The sequence below is a fragment of the Gossypium arboreum genome, chromosome 9, assembly GCF_025698485.1.
Source record: "Gossypium arboreum isolate Shixiya-1 chromosome 9, ASM2569848v2, whole genome shotgun sequence".
NCBI classification, from domain to species: Eukaryota; Viridiplantae; Streptophyta; class Magnoliopsida; order Malvales; family Malvaceae; genus Gossypium; species Gossypium arboreum.
In genome coordinates this window covers 6815333-6833598 of record NC_069078.1, presented here as the reverse complement: position 1 = coordinate 6833598, position 18266 = coordinate 6815333, and the positions used below count along the sequence as shown (strand labels likewise).

Here is an 18266-nt window from a genome sequence, read left to right as displayed (position 1 = left end):
AAATAATGAAATATATAGGCTGCTAGGAGTCCCTCTGAAATTGAGCTATCATGGGTTATAGCTTAATTGTGCAATTTTGCATTTTTATGTGCTAAGGACTAAATTGCAAAGTAGTTAAAAGTCTAGTATGTATGTCCTGTTTCCACACAGTCTAAGACATGGGCGTGTCTATTAACCGTGTGAGGCACACAGCCTGTTCGTACAGGCGTGTGATATTTGAAATGTTGAAAATTTTATAAGTTTCTAAAATTTTTATATGTTATCAATTTAGTCCCGAATGCATGACTAAGGCTTTGAAAGCTTGATTCAAATATATAATGAATGTGTATGAGTGACATTTACTGAAATGTAATGTTATTTGATAATTAATCATTCTGAACTGAGTGATAAGTCCTGTAATGCCTTTTAACCTATACCGGTGACGGTTACGGGTTAGAGGTGTTATATTTGTTGGTATCAGAGCCACAATTTAGTTGGCTCGTTTATTATATTACTATTAAATTTTAATTGAATTTGAATTATGTTAGCACCACTGAGTAAATGTTACTCAGTGTATGATTTTGTTTGTTTTCGTGCGCAAGTCTTGAACAAGTGCTAAAGAAGATCATAAGTCTTGAACTATGTGTGTGTTATGTTTCACATTTATGTATATATATCAAAGTTGAATTTCATCCTCTGATTGGTAAGCATTTATGCTTGTTTATATGAATTTGACTATTCAAACTAGTTGGTTATATAACAGCCTGGTTTAGACCCTAGTCAGAATAGTAGTTTTGGGACCATAAATCCAAGTCAGAAGAATATTCCAATATTATTTTCTGTGATTACAGTATGTGTTTAAGCATGTGTGAAAGTTTCGTATGAAAATTCAATCATTTGTGTGCTTAATTTGATAAAAGGATCTAACTGCGTAAAATGAAAATTTTGCATTCTATTTGTTAAAGTGCCTAATTGCTATGTCTCCTTAATTGTGAGGTCCTTATGTGGTTATTTAACCATGGATTGTATTAAATGACATTAATAGACATTAGTTGGTGGAATTTTAATGATATTAATAAGGTTATTTGAGTAAAATGTATATTAATGTTATTAGATTAATTAAAAAAAACATGAAAATTAAGTCATTATGCTCATCTATTACCGAAAATCAAAGAAAAATAAAAGAAAAAGAATCATTTAGGGTTCGGCTAAGCTAAAGCTCAATTGAGTTGTGATTTTTGATCGGTTTTTGATAATTTCTACGTTTTTGTGATCATTGCTTAGAGTTCTATCAAGCCCATGTTTGAATTTCTAAAATTATTGATGATTTTGAGTTGAGACATTGATGAAATTATGATTTTTATGAAGTTTGATGTTAGTAACTGAAAGATAGGTATTGGGTTAACATATTTTGTCTTCAAATTTTTGATGAATTTGAGTAAAATGAGCTAAATTGTGAAATTTGTAAATTGAGGGACTAAAATGTGAAATAAATAAAATATGTGGGCTTATAAGAACTCTATGAACATTCAGCCTAACATGTGTAAAAGGAGATTTCATGTATTTTGTGATTTTGTGAATTAGGGACTAAATTGTCAAAATGTGAAAATGTGAGGACTAATTTGTAAAATGTCCTAAATATGTGTATATGGATTGAATTGAATGATTTTTTGAATAAAAAGGTTAATTTTGAATACATATAGATCAAGAAAAGAGGAATTCAGAATTAGATCAGGGGAAATCGAAGGTTATAGAGTAAATGATCCAAATCGTCAATTCCGTTTACAAGGTAAGTTCGTATGTGATAATTGATGTTAAAAGTATGTTTCAATGCTTTGATAATGCATAAATTGTATATATATATATTTGACTATGGTTTGAGTAAGATGATAAAAAGACTATGTTCGGCACTAAGTGTGCGATTTGAAATAGCTTCGGCTATATGAGGCACTAAGTGTGCGATACTGAGATAGCTTAGGTTATTTGAGATGGCACTAAGTGTGCGGGATCGATCCAACTTCAGCTAACCGTTAGAGTACTAAGTGTATGAATTCTTAAAGCATGGAAAGACTTCTGAATGAATTAATGTATTTAAACTAGAGGTGAAAATGAATAAATAAGGGAAAGTTCAGGTATGTACGATAACTATGTGGTAGATGATATTATGTGTATGAAGTTTGATGAATTAGCATGAGCATATTAATTGTGATGGAATAGAATTGATGGATAATTTGAGAACTACTAAGTGTTCATTAGTTGATGTTTTGTATTATATAAATTCTTAATTATATTTAGTATGAACTTACTAAGCTTCAAAGCTTACTGTGTGAAATGTTATCTGTTTTACAGTGTTATAAAGTTAGCTCGGATCCGAGAATCGTCAGCGACTCATTCATAGTATCGGACATCTATTTTGATACCATTTTGAGAGTTGTACATATGGTATATGGCATGTATAGGCTAGAAGTATGTGAATATGTTTTGCAAAGTATATATCATGCGATGTGATATGGCTAGATTATGGTTGAATTTATGGTTTGATTTTGGTATTTAATATGTGATGCAAAGTTGGTATAATTGATGTATCTATATGACCTAGTGAGGAATGGTCAATTTGGTAAGTTAATAATGTGGTTTGGTTATGAAAATGGTATGTTTTAGTTTGAATAATGTGCATGAATTTAGTCGATGAATATGTGATATGAATGATGAATGTTTTGTGGTTGAAATTGGTTGGAAATATGATGTATTTGATGCTTGAATGGCAATTGTAGGGAGGACCCTAAAGGGGTGGCATCATGGCCTTGTAAATGGCCTATTTTTGCCCACACAGGCAGGGACACGGGTGTGTGTCTCAGCCGTGTTGCTCAATGGCCATTTCGAAATGAGTCTGGACAGACCACACGGTTGTACACAAGGGCGTGTATGAGGCCGTGTGGCCAAGTCAGTTTTGAGCACGGGCTAGACACATGGGTGTGTGACTGGCCGTGTGACCCAAGTCAGTAGTCTCCCTAATCTTCACACAGCCTGGCACACGGGCGTGTCTTGTGGTCGTGTGGACAAGTCAGTATGTATGCCCTGTTTTGCCATGGCTTAGATACACGGGCGTGTCTAATACCGTGTGAGACACACGGGTGTGTCTAATGCCGTGTGAGACACACAACCTGTTCACACTCTCACACGGGTGTGTAACCTGTATAACTTTGAGAAATTTTTAAGCTTTGAAAAATTTTGTATGAGCTCGATTTAGTCTCGACCCCTTTCTAAAGCATGTTTAAGGTCTCATTGACCTATATAAGGGACTCTATATTGATGTATGACTATGATGCTATGTTGATTGTGAATTGAATTCAAAATGGTTCGATTGTTTAGTAATGCCTCTTAACCCTAGTCCGGCAACGGATACGGGTTAGGGGTATTACAGGGTAGGCATGGATGTATTGAATGTTATGATTTGGTAGTTTTTTATTCCATTTGCGTGTGCCAAATTGATAATTATGTATTGGTGTAAAGTTTAGGTTTGTTTTAGGTACATTGTGGTTTGGTTTAAAGGTTTAAAAATGTGCATGTTAGGTTATTTTGACATTGAGTCTCGAAACAATAAGAACATGTCTCAAGACCATAAGAACAAAATTTACCTTTTCGTTTAATCAATTGCTTAATGTATCAAGACTTATCAAGCTAGTCTCGAGACAACTTAATCTAGATCTAGAGTAGGGATGAGCAAAACTCGATTTGATTCAGAAAAATCAAAAAAAAAATTCTAACTTTGAGTTAATCGAATCGGGTTATTCGAATTATTCGAGTCAACTCGAATTACTCGATTTGAGTTTCAAGTTCAAGTTGAGTTTCACAATTCAAATAACTCTAATAATTCAAGTAACAGATTGGTGTAAATACCTTTTTGGTCCCTATCAACTTTGAAAATAAGCAAATTGGTCTCTTTCAAAACAAAAATTACAAAAAAATTAAAATAATTCAAAAATAATTTCTAAAATTCAAAATATTTTTAAAATTTTTAAAAAATTAAAAATTCTAAATACATATATATAAAAAGTAAAATTTTAAAAAATTTAAAAAATTCTAAAATAATAATTTCATGTCCTAATTAATTATTCAAATTTATCATACTCAAGTATCTTATTTTTAATTTTTATTTGAAAAATATTTCAAATATATACATAGTTTCAAATTTATGTGCTCTAATATGGAATTAGTTATCTTTGTAACAATATTATTTGACATGTTTAAATTTTTAATTTAACTCTAACAATTTCACTCGATTCGAATTTCATTTCACTCGATTCGAATTTCATTTCACTCGAATCAATTCAAAAAAACTTCAAATTGAGTTAGGATGATAAAATAGAACTTGTGAACTTGATTAACTCGAAATTTTTTCACTCGATTCGATCGAACACTCACCCCTAATCTAGAGACAAATTGATCTTTATCTCGAGACAAGAGCACATCAAAGCTAAAATAGTTTTTGTCCTATTCTAGGCCTCGAGACAAGAAATCATTGTCTTGAGACATCCAAACAGCGAAGATAAAATAAGAAAATAAGGGAGATTCATCTTGAGACTTGGACCTTTGTTTCAAGGCATGGTCTCTACGGTCTCGAGACATTATTTCTTTGAAGCAAAAAAAAATACTTAAAACAAATTAAAGTCAGTGTTGAGATATGGATTTCCCTGCCTCGAGACATTATATTATAATTTGATATAAAGAGATGGATTCTTCGAATCCTGTAACAACCCTAATCTGTATCCGTTGTCGGATTAGAGCTACGAGGCATTATCAGACATAACGGAACATTTCGCAATCACTTCACAACCATAAGTCATATCATAATCAAATATTATCATAAAGTCCCTTTCTTAGGTCAATAAGACCTTAAACATGCATTAGAAGAAGGTCGAGACTAAACCGAACACATACAAAATTTTTACGAAACTTTTGAAAAAAAATTTGCTTCAAATAAGGGAACATGCCCGTGTGGCTAGGCCGTGTGCAAATCTAACTTAATTCGAAATTAAATATTTAAGGACACGATCAAGATACAAGCCCGTGTGCTCAATTGTGTAGGCAATTATATGACATTTGTAAGGCTAATTTATCACCAATTTGGGTCCTCCTACAAGTACAAAATCAAGCATCATATATGCAACATTTTCAGTCAAATTCAACTTCATTCATGTATCAATCAATCCATAATATCATCAACCAATTTCATGTTCACTCTCTATACCAAAACATACCAAAATCACATGCCAAATTCATTCACTCATACATGATCAACATCTCAAATTACCATATCAATCTCATACCAAAATTTATACCATACATACATACCATGAAACATACTTCCCAAAATAAGCTTATACCATACCTAAATGTACACAAACATTAACATCATTAACAAGCCATTTTCACATGGCTACATATATACAAATCAAAATGAACCATAACGAAACTAGCCTATACATGCCACTTAACCAAAACTCAAAGCTTTTATTTACCGAAACGATAATCGAATAGTGTGACAAGATCTCCTTCAACTTCCAACCCGAGCAAGTCTCTGAAACTCTATAAACATAGGATAAACACACAGAGTAAGCTTAGAAAGCTTAGTAAGCCATAAGCAAATAAATCATCTCAATGATATTTATAATTCAATTTAATTAGGTCGAATTTATCAAATCTCAACCAGATATATATTCATCATACTCGTAAATTCATATGTCCAAATTAAGTAACTCCACTTATCTTATTTACCAATAAACATAAAACCATGCTTTCAAATTTAAATAACAACCATTAGCTCAATCATAAATCAAGCTCACACATATTCATTAAATCGCCAACCAAACCATGGTCATTTATTACAAATCATATATAAAGTTATATCAACTTCTTTATAAACATTTCCAAACTCGAACATCATAGTTCGCCTTTATTCACATAAACCAATTTTGCATTCATGAATCATATAGTCAACCAAGATCAACTTTATTTTACTAATCATATATTACATACAAAGCATACTCCAACTCGACCATTTTAATCCCATTATCCATTCAAATTTTCAAACCAAACAATCATACATCAAAGCCATGTTTCATGTTTCATAATTCTCAAGTCCAAAACATAGGACCACAATTTCATATAACGAGCGTCTATAACATATCATTCATTTATATACATTCATATCATTCGTTGTCATATATTTCACATATGGCCATATGATACATAATCACCTTTCATTTCTGAATTTCATAAACAAATCACACGTACCTGAATCGGATGCCATTTCACCTAGTTATTCATTTCTCAGAATGCCCGTTGAACCGTTCGAAATCAATAAGGATACTCGGATAGCTCATAAGCTCGGACAATGCCAACGTCCCAAACGTGATCTTACATGTAATCAAATATCAATGCCACTGTCCCAGACAGGGTCTTACACTAAATCATATACGCTGTCGATGTCCCAGACATAGTCTTACACGCAATCTCAAATCGATGCCAACATCTCAGATGTGGTCTTACACGGTAACACATATCGGAATCCTATGTCATTACATATGTATCCTAACTATTCCTAGGTTCGTATGGGGCTTTTCGAATGTCGACACATTATCGGAACTTTCTCAATTGCACATATTCAATCAATCCAGGGTTGAAACATATTCTCCAAAGCTTAATTCAATTCGGCATCACTTATATATTTCTTTACAACTCAATTCAGCACATATAATGCACATACATTTCAATCACAAACGGACCGGAACGACTATTCGACAACTTTCGACTTTCCCAGATCCAAAATCGATTTCCTCTTTTCTTGATCTAATTCAATACAAATTTGGCTTGTTTAATAACATATTCATTTAATTTCATTCAAAATTACATAATTTGGGCATTTTGCATTTTAGCCCCTAACCTTTTACATTTTTACAATTAAACCCCTATTTCAAAACAACACAAAATACTCAAAATTGCATTATGCCCATGTTAGGCCGATTTTACCTTGGGTCCCTAGTAGCCTATTAATTCAATTTATTTCATATTTTGACCCCTCAATTTACAAATTTCTCAATTTAGTCCTTAATACACATTTTTATCAAAAATCACTTAATTAAACATAATAATCTATCAACAAAGATTTATTTTTCATCATCAAACAACAAATTCATCACACTATCAACAATGGAAAATCTCAAATTCTTCATTAAATCTGAAAATTAAGGCATGGGTTTACTAATATTTGAAATTACGATATCAAAAACGTAAAAATTATCAAAAATCGAACAAAGAACATACCCGAATTAAGCTTCCTAGGTGCCAAAACTTAAACAAAAACCATGGCTTCTTTTCTTCTCAACATTCGGTCATGAAAAAGATGAATACCCCATTATCTTTGTGATTTGTTTTATTTATTTCATGTTAATAAACCATTTACAATTTTAACCTTTGTAATTTAATTAGAAAACCATATAACATAAGCCCATAACTGTCCATCCCATGGTTTAATGGCCAAATTATAACATAACGATCCCATCTTTAATTAATCAAAGAAATTAAGCATTTTAACAATTAGAATGTCACTTTTACATTTTACGCGATTAAGTCCTTTTTTACAAATTGGGCACACAAACGATAAAATTTTCATTCGAAACTTTCACATATATTAATTCACATACTGTAAACACCAAAAATAATATTAAAAATAATTTTAAGACTTCGAATTTGTGGTTTCAAAACCACTATTCTGATTAGGGTCTAAACTGGGCTGTTACAAATCCTAATTTCATTTTTATCCCCATACAACCCTTGAATATACAAAATGTATTAGTTGGTATTCATTTAACTGATCTGTGAGTGTATATTGAGAATGTATGGATATTTACTTTTTTGAGTACTTCGATACTTGTTAAATGATATTGAATCCTTTTGAGTCGTTCTGGCAACATAATATGATATCACAAATTCAAATTTGGCAATTAAATTGAATGTAGATGTCACAAATACTATATGTATAAATACTTTTGCCTTTGCTTATAAACTTTCATTATTTTATAAATATTATATGTATTTAATATGTGTAAATCCTTTTAATTTTCATCATAATATGATCCCTACCACCTAATTATTTTATAACATTTCCATTATTAATATTGAAATTGTTTTAGCACCTATGATAGTACTTATGATAATACTTATGGTAATAGTCAGAGTGAAGACGATGATGTTAACAACCTTTAGGTATATTTTACTATGATTTATTTTATCATAGCATATTATTATAATTGAAACATTGTAGATTAATCATGATAAAAACATGAACAGTTGGATTAATCATGACAAAAGTGCTCTAGTGGCATCTGCCATCCACACCAATCGTTGGGATGGATGAAGGGTGTTACAAAAAGAATGGAAGATAAATTAGTATAATTTACAATTTGTTATGAATCAAAAATCATATTTTTATGTAATTTATTGTGATTATTACTTAAACATTTTTAGAAATATTGTTTGAATTGGAACAGATTGACCGGTCGGATTAGTTAGACTATGGATTGATTGGAGGACTGGTTCAAAAAGTGGCTTTGAACCGACTAGATCAAGAATTGATATAAAACAATTAAATCGATAATTAGAACGATTGAACCAGGATTTTTTTTTTGAATTTTTAAATATTTTTTAATCAAACTGATTAGACTGATCAAACTGATGAATCAATAATCTAATCGGTTCGATCTCCGATCTGACTTAAAAAAATTGACTTTTAGTTGTCAATTTTTTGAGAATTTATTGAATTCAATATATTATTGTACGGATTTTTAAAACTTTTATTAAATTAAATATAAAAACTAAAATATTTTTTATTATTTTAAATTATTATGCAATAAATAATTTTATTAAAATATAATATAATTTCTTACATTTCATTTATTTCCTAAAAGAAAGTTTAAATTCATTTCTTGTTTGTCAAGTACTCAAATTTATTATTTAAAAAATATTGCCACAAATATTATTGGAGAAGAAAAAATTGATTTATGTAGATTCAATTTAATTAAATGTATTATTTTCTTATTTAAATATTTGGAATAGATTATTTCTAATTCTAGAAACGATTTTAAAAGGATTAAGAATCTTTAATTTAACTTTTTATGTTAAAAAAAAGAAAAAGATTCTTTCGATTAGTGAATAGAAAAGAATAAATCAATGAATCAACGGTGATAACATATAGGAACCGACTCACTTCTTACATCCAACGGTCATGATAATTTTCAATAATAAAAATAATATTTTAGCCAAAACCCCAACATCCGAAATGGAAGTTGGAGTTAGGGTTTTTGAGGTCTATTTATTGCACTTCTGAGATTTACAGCTTTCAATGTTCTTTTCCCCATTGAAAAAATATTTTCGCTAGATTCTTTAATCCATTAAGATATCATGGGCAAGGGTCCAGGTCTCTACACTGAAATCGGCAAGAAAGCCAGAGGTATTAAAATTACGAATTTTTTAAGCTTTCAATCTGTAATTTTATGACTACCTTTCTGAACTTTTTTTCTTTTTGTTTTGGATTTTAGACCTTCTTTACAAGGATTATCAGACTGACCACAAGTTCACTCTCACCACCAGCTCTCCAACTGGAGTTGTAAGTTAAAACTTTTTGCTGGATCAAGTATTCAAGCTTTGATTTTCATTTCCTGGGTAGCTTTTTATTTTTGCTAAAGATTTATGTAGTTTTATGAAGGAAATGATTTTGGATTCTCTGTTCTGTGAAACCCAAGTTTTGTTTTGGTCACATTTTATAGTCTTGTTGGGATCTTTGTAGATTTATTTTTTCAGTTTCTTGATTTGATGCAAAATGCATGTGTTGTTAATTTCAATGAACCTAAACAGTGAATATTGGATTCATTTTCTAGATTTTTTTGGTAGAATCTTCCTGATGCATGTCTTATTATAAGCTTATGTTATTAGATAAAAGAATGTTTATTTAAGGTTATTTTAAAGATGTTGTCATATTTGTTTTCAAACGTATATTTATGTATATACATTGTTTTTTTTGGGAGAGGGGTTCTCTTAAGTAAGTAATTACAGTAGCTAATTTAGTGCATTTCTGTATATTTTGCTTCCAACACTTGAAATGTTGAAAGATTCATGTTTTTAGAGTTTTAGCATGGGCATCTCATTCTTTTTTATTGCTATGTATCATGTGTGATGTTCCATTCTTGATTTGCTACAAGAAATTTAACTAATTCTCTGGTATTATGGGTGTCCCCCCCCCCCCCTCCTTTTTATTGTTAGGCTATTACATCTGCCGGAACGAAGAAAGGCGAACTCTTTTTGGCTGATGTTAACACCCAGCTGAAGAATAAGAATGTCACAACTGATATTAAAGTGGATACCTACTCCAATGTAAGTATTTTGATTTGTTTCTTTTGTTTATTTCGAGTTTATTTGGCGTATAAGCTTTAGTCCTTGGTTACATATTTGTTAGCAAGTGAGATATGATGCTCTTTTCTCTAATTACTCTTTGGTCTTCATCCAATTTTTTTTTTTTTTTTTTTTTGAGAAGCTCAGTAGTTATGTTCCATGCCCTTCACATTAGAAACCTGTGCCTTATAAACTTGTTTGGAACATCGAATTACTAGAGCGTGATGTGCCTTTTAGACATCTAATCTTTTTGGATAGAATGCTATTCTATTGAAGAATCTCCTCGGTTGAGTTTATAGTTGCTCTTTTCCCCCTTGTATTCCTTTGATATTGAATAAATATGGTTCTTATTTTGGACATTATTTCTGGTGCTAAAGTAGTTTATGTTTATCAGCTCTATACCACCATAACCGTTGATCAACCTGCACCCGGGCTGAAAGCAATCTTTAGCTTCAGAGCCCCTGATCAGAGGTCTGGCAAGGTATGCAATCATGTTCACAAATTTTGGCTTTTAAATTTGAGAACATGTTAGAACTGCCTCTAGCAGTTAGAATGTTCACTATGCTGATCAACGATGCTATTTTCCCTCTTTATATACCAGGTTGAACTCCAGTATTTGCATGAATACGCAGGGATAAGCTCAAGCATTGGATTAACTGCAAACCCTATAGTTAACCTTTCAGGTGTGATTGGAACTAATGTTCTTGCACTGGGAACTGATCTCTCGTTTGACACAAAGACTGGGAATTTCACAAAATGCAATGCCGGTTTGAGCTTCTCCAATGTGGATCTCATTGCATCGTTGACTCTGTATGTGATATGTTCTATGTTCTCGTCTCTAGGCTTGCTATCATTGTATATGATCCTCATTGAGTCCCTTGTTTATTGATGCAGGAACGAAAAGGGTGACTCTCTTAACGCGTCATACTATCATATAGTGAATCCCATGACTAACACTGCTGTTGGTGCCGAGGTGACCCATAGCTTCTCTACCAATGAAAACACCATCACCATCGGTACACAACATGCATTGGATCCATTGACGATGGTTAAGGCACGGGTGAACAACGCTGGGAAGGCAAGCGCACTAATCCAGCACGAGTGGCGCCCCAGATCCCTCATTACCATTTCTGGGGAGGTGGATACCAAGTCCATTGACAAGAGTGCCAAGGTTGGACTTGCTTTGGCACTCAAGCCTTGAGCTTTATAAGAGCTCTCCATCTTGGAAGAGTACGGCAAGGTAAGCTTAGAATTTTGAAATGTAATCTGTTGACACTTTTTCATGGCGTTGCCATAGACACTTATGTCAGTGGTCCTTTTTTTCTTTTTGGCTTAAAATAAGAAGAAAACAAAACAAAAAGAAAAAGAAATGGCATGTTGGCTTCTTTTTGAACATCCCCTGTTTAACTGATATTCAGTATTTCTTTACTTGAATATATTTAATAATCCCTATCTTGCTAAAATATGTGTGTGTGTGTTAATTTTTATATAGAAGGGGTAGGGGTTGACCATAGGTAATTTGTATATTAGATTAGTATGGGATTAGTGTTTTTCATGTTGTAATTGTTGATATCTAATTTATTTTAGTAGTTTGTTTGGGTTGTATATAATATTTAATTAGATACTATTTGTCAACGTATTTGGATGGACCATGGACATCATTTGTGGATTAGACCTTATCCAATCATAAAATCAACCTTATTATCATATTACAATCAATGAATAAAAAAATTAAATTATAAGCCAAATTTGATAAAAATATATTATCGGTTCGTTTGAATTATATACAACATAAAATATAAGATTGTTGAAAAATTTACGTTTAGAATTATCAAAATTAAGATCCAAACAACTATTTTTAACCTAATTATTGAAAAAACGCTGATTATTAAAAATATATGTGACAGGAATTCTTTTTCCTTTCTTATTATTCATGATGAAATGATTAGGATTCATTGCATTAAATTTTCCCAACCCCATTTTACAGGGAAATTATATGGATCGAAATCGACCCAGCATAAATAGAATAATATTTTAAGCCAAAAAAAAGTTACTCGACCATTAGGGTTTCGACTGCGATGAGGTGTGTTTAGCTTATTTTTTATCTCACGTTACAGTACTGTTACAGTATTTAATCTCACTGCCATCGCTGTTTTTACACTAATCGCAGCTAAACGCATCGCCTATCCAAATTCACCCTAGATCTGTGGCATCTCTTAATTCACTGTCGATTTGTGGCATCTCTTAATTCACTGTCGATTAAACAGGTAAAGTCATATTATTATACAGTTTCTTTCTTTTTAATAATTTTTCTACAAAATTGATTTGTATTTTCCTGAAAAAGAAATAAATAAATTAATCTATTTTAAATATTATATTAATTTTTTAAAAAAACTATTTATTTATATAGTTAAAAGTTAATGTAATTTGCAAAATAACAAAATAATAACATGGTATACCATGTGCATTTTACACTAATACATAAAAATAAGTTTTCAACAAAATAATTAATTTATTCTTTAATTTAACTTACAAAATTAATTTATTTATTTTTAATAAAAAGACAAAATACAATTTTACTTAAATATTTGGGTTCAGAGCACATCTTCCAAATCCAAATGCTTTTTGAACGAAAACAAAGCATCTTGTGATTTATATATATGAATATTAAAAAGAGGAGCACTAAAATTGAAAGTGGAAGACAGAGAAGGAGGATAGAGTAGGCTAGGTTGAAGAGTGTATAATTATGATTGTGACACCAAACAAACTTTTGACTAATTAAAGGATTGGTGTTGGGTGGCTAACTGAAGGGGACTTTAGCTTTTGTGAACATCATACCATACCGTTTCATAATCATACCATCATCATTTCATCATCATATTCTAAGTCATGTAGTAAAAAAAAAAACCACCCTGTATGCATATATATATATATTGTACACAATTTTTTCTTATGTTAAGATGTTAACAAGACTAACAAGAGATCCATTTGTACAACAGCAAATCAAAGACAAGAGACAATGAAGAGGGGTAGGGTATATTGTGGGGTCAAAGAACAGATAATGCAACTTGCATAAAATTAGCCTCATTCTTCCCATTCTATTTCATCTACCATCTCCCTAGTTCCCATCACCATGCCATTATCCATTACCAGCATAGCTTTTCAGCCTCTAAATACGAGAGAAATAAGTGAGACAGGGGGCGGTGATGCTGCACGTTCAGTACGGCTTGTTCATTCAGTTCTACTGGTATAATTAAACAGTGGACATCACAGTCCGAAGAAGCAGATACCGGATAAGAACCGAATTCAAAGTATGAACATAGAGAAACTCAAACCTATGATTCTTTTGCTTTGGGCTTTGGCGATGGGTGAGGAGCCTGATGATTGCTTGAAGCAGACAAGCTCCTCATAGGTTGTCCTTTCCTCACTACGAATCCTGCTTGTGCTCTGGTGCCGTTTTTAGCATTTACATTGGACCTATTACGATTGGACTGCATAGTTTGGAAATAATAAGAAGAGCTAGCCATATCTTTAAGGTTTGGTAGAGGCTTTAGGATTTCAATAACTTCACTCATCCGAGGTCTGGCTTTGGGATCACGGCTAAGACATTGGGCAGCCAGCTGCGCAGCTTTCTGTGCACCTTTTATCGAAAAGTGGCCTTCAAGACGAGGATCTAAAATTCGAAAGAACCTTCTCTTGTCTCCTAGATGAGGTCTTGCCCATTCCACGAGATTGTGTTCCCCATTAGGTCGGTTTTTGTCCATGGATCTTCGGCCAGTCAACATTTCAAGTAAAACTACCCCAAAGCTATATACGTCACTCTTCGATGTCAAATGTCCTACATATATAGCCAATGATCTAGGTAAAAGAAGCTTTTCAACTCTAAACATTATAGAGAAATAAAAGTGAATACACGACATACCAGTCATTACATATTCTGGAGCAGCATAGCCATATGTTCCCATAACTCGAGTAGATACATGAGTTTTATCTCCTTCCGGACCATCTTTGGCGAGTCCAAAATCAGAGAGCTTGGCATTGTAATCCTGAAGTCGGGAACAAGTTTAGAACAATAATGCTACATATGGTAGAAGTACTATTTTTTTCGCATATTTTAGTATATACGGGAGCAATAAACTAATTCAATTTATAATATTCAACCACTCAATGACTTACTTTTAGCAAAGAGACGGGAAGTTTTCACTTATTTTGAATGTCTTATTTTTTACAAGAGTCGTTACTTATCTTTCTAATTTCAAGTTCAAATTTGTACTAACTATTCTTTTTTTTTTTTATATATCTAACTATTGTAATTCATATGTAATAAATATGCACTTCCCTCGTGTTATTACACTAGTAACCAAACGAGACATAAAAGAAGGAAAACTTATGGAGGGAACCTAGTTTCTGTTTTCAGTTACATACCGCATCTAACAGGATATTAGATGTTTTAAAATCTCTATATATCACTGGTCTTTCGGCTTCTTCATGAAGAAAGGCGAGACCCTTTGCAGCCCCAAGTGCGATTTTCATTCTAATAGACCAAGGAAGTGGCAAGGACCCTTCTGCGCAAAAAATGGTTGTTACCAGAGAAAATTAAACATCAAACACGAAAAATGCAAACAACAATGAATATGAAAACAATAACCACACATTAGATTTTTCATTCCAAGTTTCTAATGGTATGTCACTTTGAAAAGTTTCAAAGAGTTGACCACTTTGGCCTCACATTTGACGTGTTTACACAAAATTAAAATGACAAGTCAATTCTAGCATAAATTTTCACTATAATCACACATTTAGTACGGCAGCCTAATTATCAAAATCCAATTATTTGATAAATCGTTTCGTTGCCAATAGCGTTCAAGCTTATTAGGAGAAAGCATGCATGTCAACATAAAAAAGAGGAAAACTTCAGGCACCATTCCGTATCTGTAAGCTAAATTTTGTACAACTGACAACATTACCTTCCGATAACAAAACCCTAATTCTCGGTTTTGACCTAAGTTAAAGAGCACCATAGAAACCATACATTTATTAAACACAGCTAGCAGCATATGCATGGCTGAGCTATTTAAGTGTCGGAATACTTTGGTTAAACAATCATGTAAACCATGCAAAAGGTATATCATGATCCACAACGGTGTTACGTACTACGGAAGAGGTGGTTCTCCAAACTTCCTCGTGGCATGAACTCGTATACCAGTAACCTGTGATCATCCTCGATGCAGTAACCAACCAATTTAACCAAATTGGGATGAAGGAGGTTCCCAAGAAAATCCACTTCGGCCTGAAACATGAGGGGAAACATGAAATTTAAAATAGAAAGAAATGTACGGTATATGAAATGTAGATGTCATACCAGCCACTCTTTGTGACCCTGAAGTCCCTCAATGTTTAGTGTTTTGACAGCAACAGTAAGTCCAGTACCGGGTTTCACAGGAGCAGTTCCGTTCTCCTCAATCCAACCCTTGAAGACACAACCAAACCCACCCTCACCGAGAAGACTCTCAGGTCTAAAATTCCGGGTTGCTAACTTAAGGTCAATAAATGTGAATTTTCGAAGCTGCGAAGCAACTTTCAGTTCCTCACTATATTTCGGTGTCGAAGAAGCAGTTTCTGCATTACTAGTGGTTGTGGAAGACACGGGAACAACCGGTTGATCTCGGCTTTTCTCTCTCGTCGTCGATTTACTTTCAGCTGATAATATATACAAACAACAAGACAGTGAAATTAAAGATCATTCAACAATAGTAGCTATCAGATACCATTTCACATATTATATATGCATTTTTTACACAACAGTATTTAGAAACTGTATCAAAATGCCTCAAGGATTCATCTTATTGGCTTTTCCAAAATAGTAAATGGTAAAAAACTAGTTGCTTTTAAGTTTCAACTAATCACATCATTCACCAAAAACTGATTATTTGCCTAAAAAAAGAAACTCCATTAACATGCAAGTATATAGCATAAGCACCACAAAATAACTAATATTTATATAACTTTAATTAAGATTAATAAAGAGATCAATCTCAGATGAATTTCTATAAAAGTAGAAAAAGTTTTTAAAAGATATGTTGTTTAACACCAAAATACTTGCCTATAATCTAAAAATTTCTTATATTCTAGAGTTATTTATTCCTTTTTTCTTAAGATATTTTTTTTTAAAAAAAAGTATTTTTAAGAGATTAAAAATAAGATCATACCTGTTGTTCCACTCATAGAGTTATCAACTCTTGATCTTGAAGACATGCAACTTCCCAAAAATCTTAATTTAACCCAACATCCAGTTTCTTCTTCTTCATCTTTGTTCTTCCTTGATGATTTTTTCTCTCTTTCAGATTGATGGCCAAACCCCATCTTTCTAAAACCATCCAAATTCTTCTCAAAGAAAGCAACTTTTTCTTTCCTCCTTTCAATAAAACTGACAACTTTTTAATCTTAAAACATCTAAATACAAATAAAAAGTAGATTTTTAGCTGTTAATCACTAACACCCAGTTTATGAAATTTAGTCAAAAGGCAATTTTTGATAGACAGAGAGAGAGAGAGAGAGATTAAGCGCTGCTTGAGAAAGTGTTTCAACAAAGGGCAGATTGGGCAGTTTGAAACAGAGAAAAAGGGCAGCTTGGGCAAGAGAGAGAAACCAAATAAATAAGCATAAAAAAAAAATTCATCTCTGTGCTGCTAACTACCAACAGTGATCTTAGCATATTCCAAATCAACAAACAATTTTTTAAAAAAAAATTCCTGTATTTTTCCGAAATAAACTCCATTTATTTTTATTACAAAATATTAGCCATTTTCGTAATCTGAATTAAAAATTTTAATTACGCACCTTGTTAATGAACTTTCCTTAAATTAGAATTTATATTTTAAGATTATATAAGTTCATACGTGAACATATTAAAACTTGAAAATTAAAAATAAATTTATAAAATTTTAAATTAATAAATCGTAAAATTATATTTTATTTTTTAAATTTTAATATAACTCTATCCATTTTGTTATTGATTTAAAATCTAACAAGCAAAAATAAAAATAAAAGGATTAAATTTCAAATTTTTAAAAAGAAGATAGAGTAGAGGCAAAATTAGACGAAGAAAATCAGATGTTAGAAAAAAGAATGGAAGTGATATACTCAAAAAGATTTTGTTTTTTATTTATGTTAGGGTTGATCTTATATGTAAAGGGCATTAAGATACATAAAAATTCATTGAGACAAAGCCACGTTTGCATATAGGTAGGTTTATATTTTGCCTAATTAAAAAAAAACATGTTTTACAAAGAGACAAAGACAACAATCACTTTCATTGGTGTGGTTGTAGCCAAATTACCAAGTGCCTTTTCCATCACCATACGCCACTTAGTGGAATTACAAATCAATAACTTGAAATTTGATTCCCCTTTTTTTATCTTCTCATTATTTTTTTTGCTTTACTACATTTCTTTTTCACTATATACCTATACATTTTCTTTTTTTCGATTTGTGTTCAAGTTAATTATTTTAGACTTGATCATGGATCGGGTCATTTGTTTAAATTTGAAAATACGTTTAGAAAACGGAAGAGTTTAGACAAAATATGATATTTAAAAAATGAACTTGGGTAAAATTTAAAGCTTGTTCTTTATATGGGTCAAGCTTTGGGAAAGCTTTTTTGCTCGAGTCCGATCTGACCCGAATATTATGTTATAAAGCAATACTATATTAATTATATATGTTAAATAATTATTATATTTATATTAAATCACTAACCTAATAACTATTAAACTCATTACCCAAAACCTAAAAAAATTTACCCAACTAAATAACCCAACCCAAAATAAAAATTTTAA

At 31.8% G+C, this 18266-nt stretch overlaps 2 protein-coding genes across 5 annotated transcripts; one reads left to right on the top strand and one right to left on the bottom strand.

The window, feature by feature from the left end:
- Positions 1-9286: 9286 nt before the first annotated feature.
- LOC108454159 (mitochondrial outer membrane protein porin of 34 kDa) lies at positions 9287-11891 on the top strand. The gene is made up of 6 exons (XM_017752507.2): positions 9287-9490; positions 9579-9646; positions 10300-10410; positions 10823-10909; positions 11030-11238; positions 11323-11891. The coding sequence occupies exons 1-6, from the start codon at positions 9442-9444 to the stop codon at positions 11627-11629; spliced, it is 831 nt and encodes a 276-aa protein (XP_017607996.1). The 5' UTR covers positions 9287-9441; the 3' UTR covers positions 11630-11891.
- A 1382-nt stretch (positions 11892-13273) lies between these two features.
- Positions 13274-17206, bottom strand: LOC108457201 (serine/threonine-protein kinase PBL34-like). Of its 4 annotated transcripts, none has more exons than XM_017756116.2 (6): positions 16638-17202; positions 15791-16128; positions 15583-15718; positions 14854-14993; positions 14351-14474; positions 13274-14266 (listed from the first exon to the last, which is right to left on the bottom strand). In XM_017756116.2, exons 1-6 carry the CDS (start codon positions 16789-16791, stop codon positions 13764-13766), a joined length of 1395 nt encoding a protein of 464 aa, XP_017611605.1. In that variant the 5' UTR covers positions 16792-17202; the 3' UTR covers positions 13274-13763. The 4 variants fall into 4 exon arrangements, with proteins under 4 accessions (XP_017611605.1, XP_017611606.1, XP_052874680.1 ...); XM_017756117.2 differs by having other exon boundaries at positions 14854-14990; XM_053018720.1 differs by having other exon boundaries at positions 13274-14474; positions 16638-17206.
- Positions 17207-18266: the final 1060 nt, after the last annotated feature.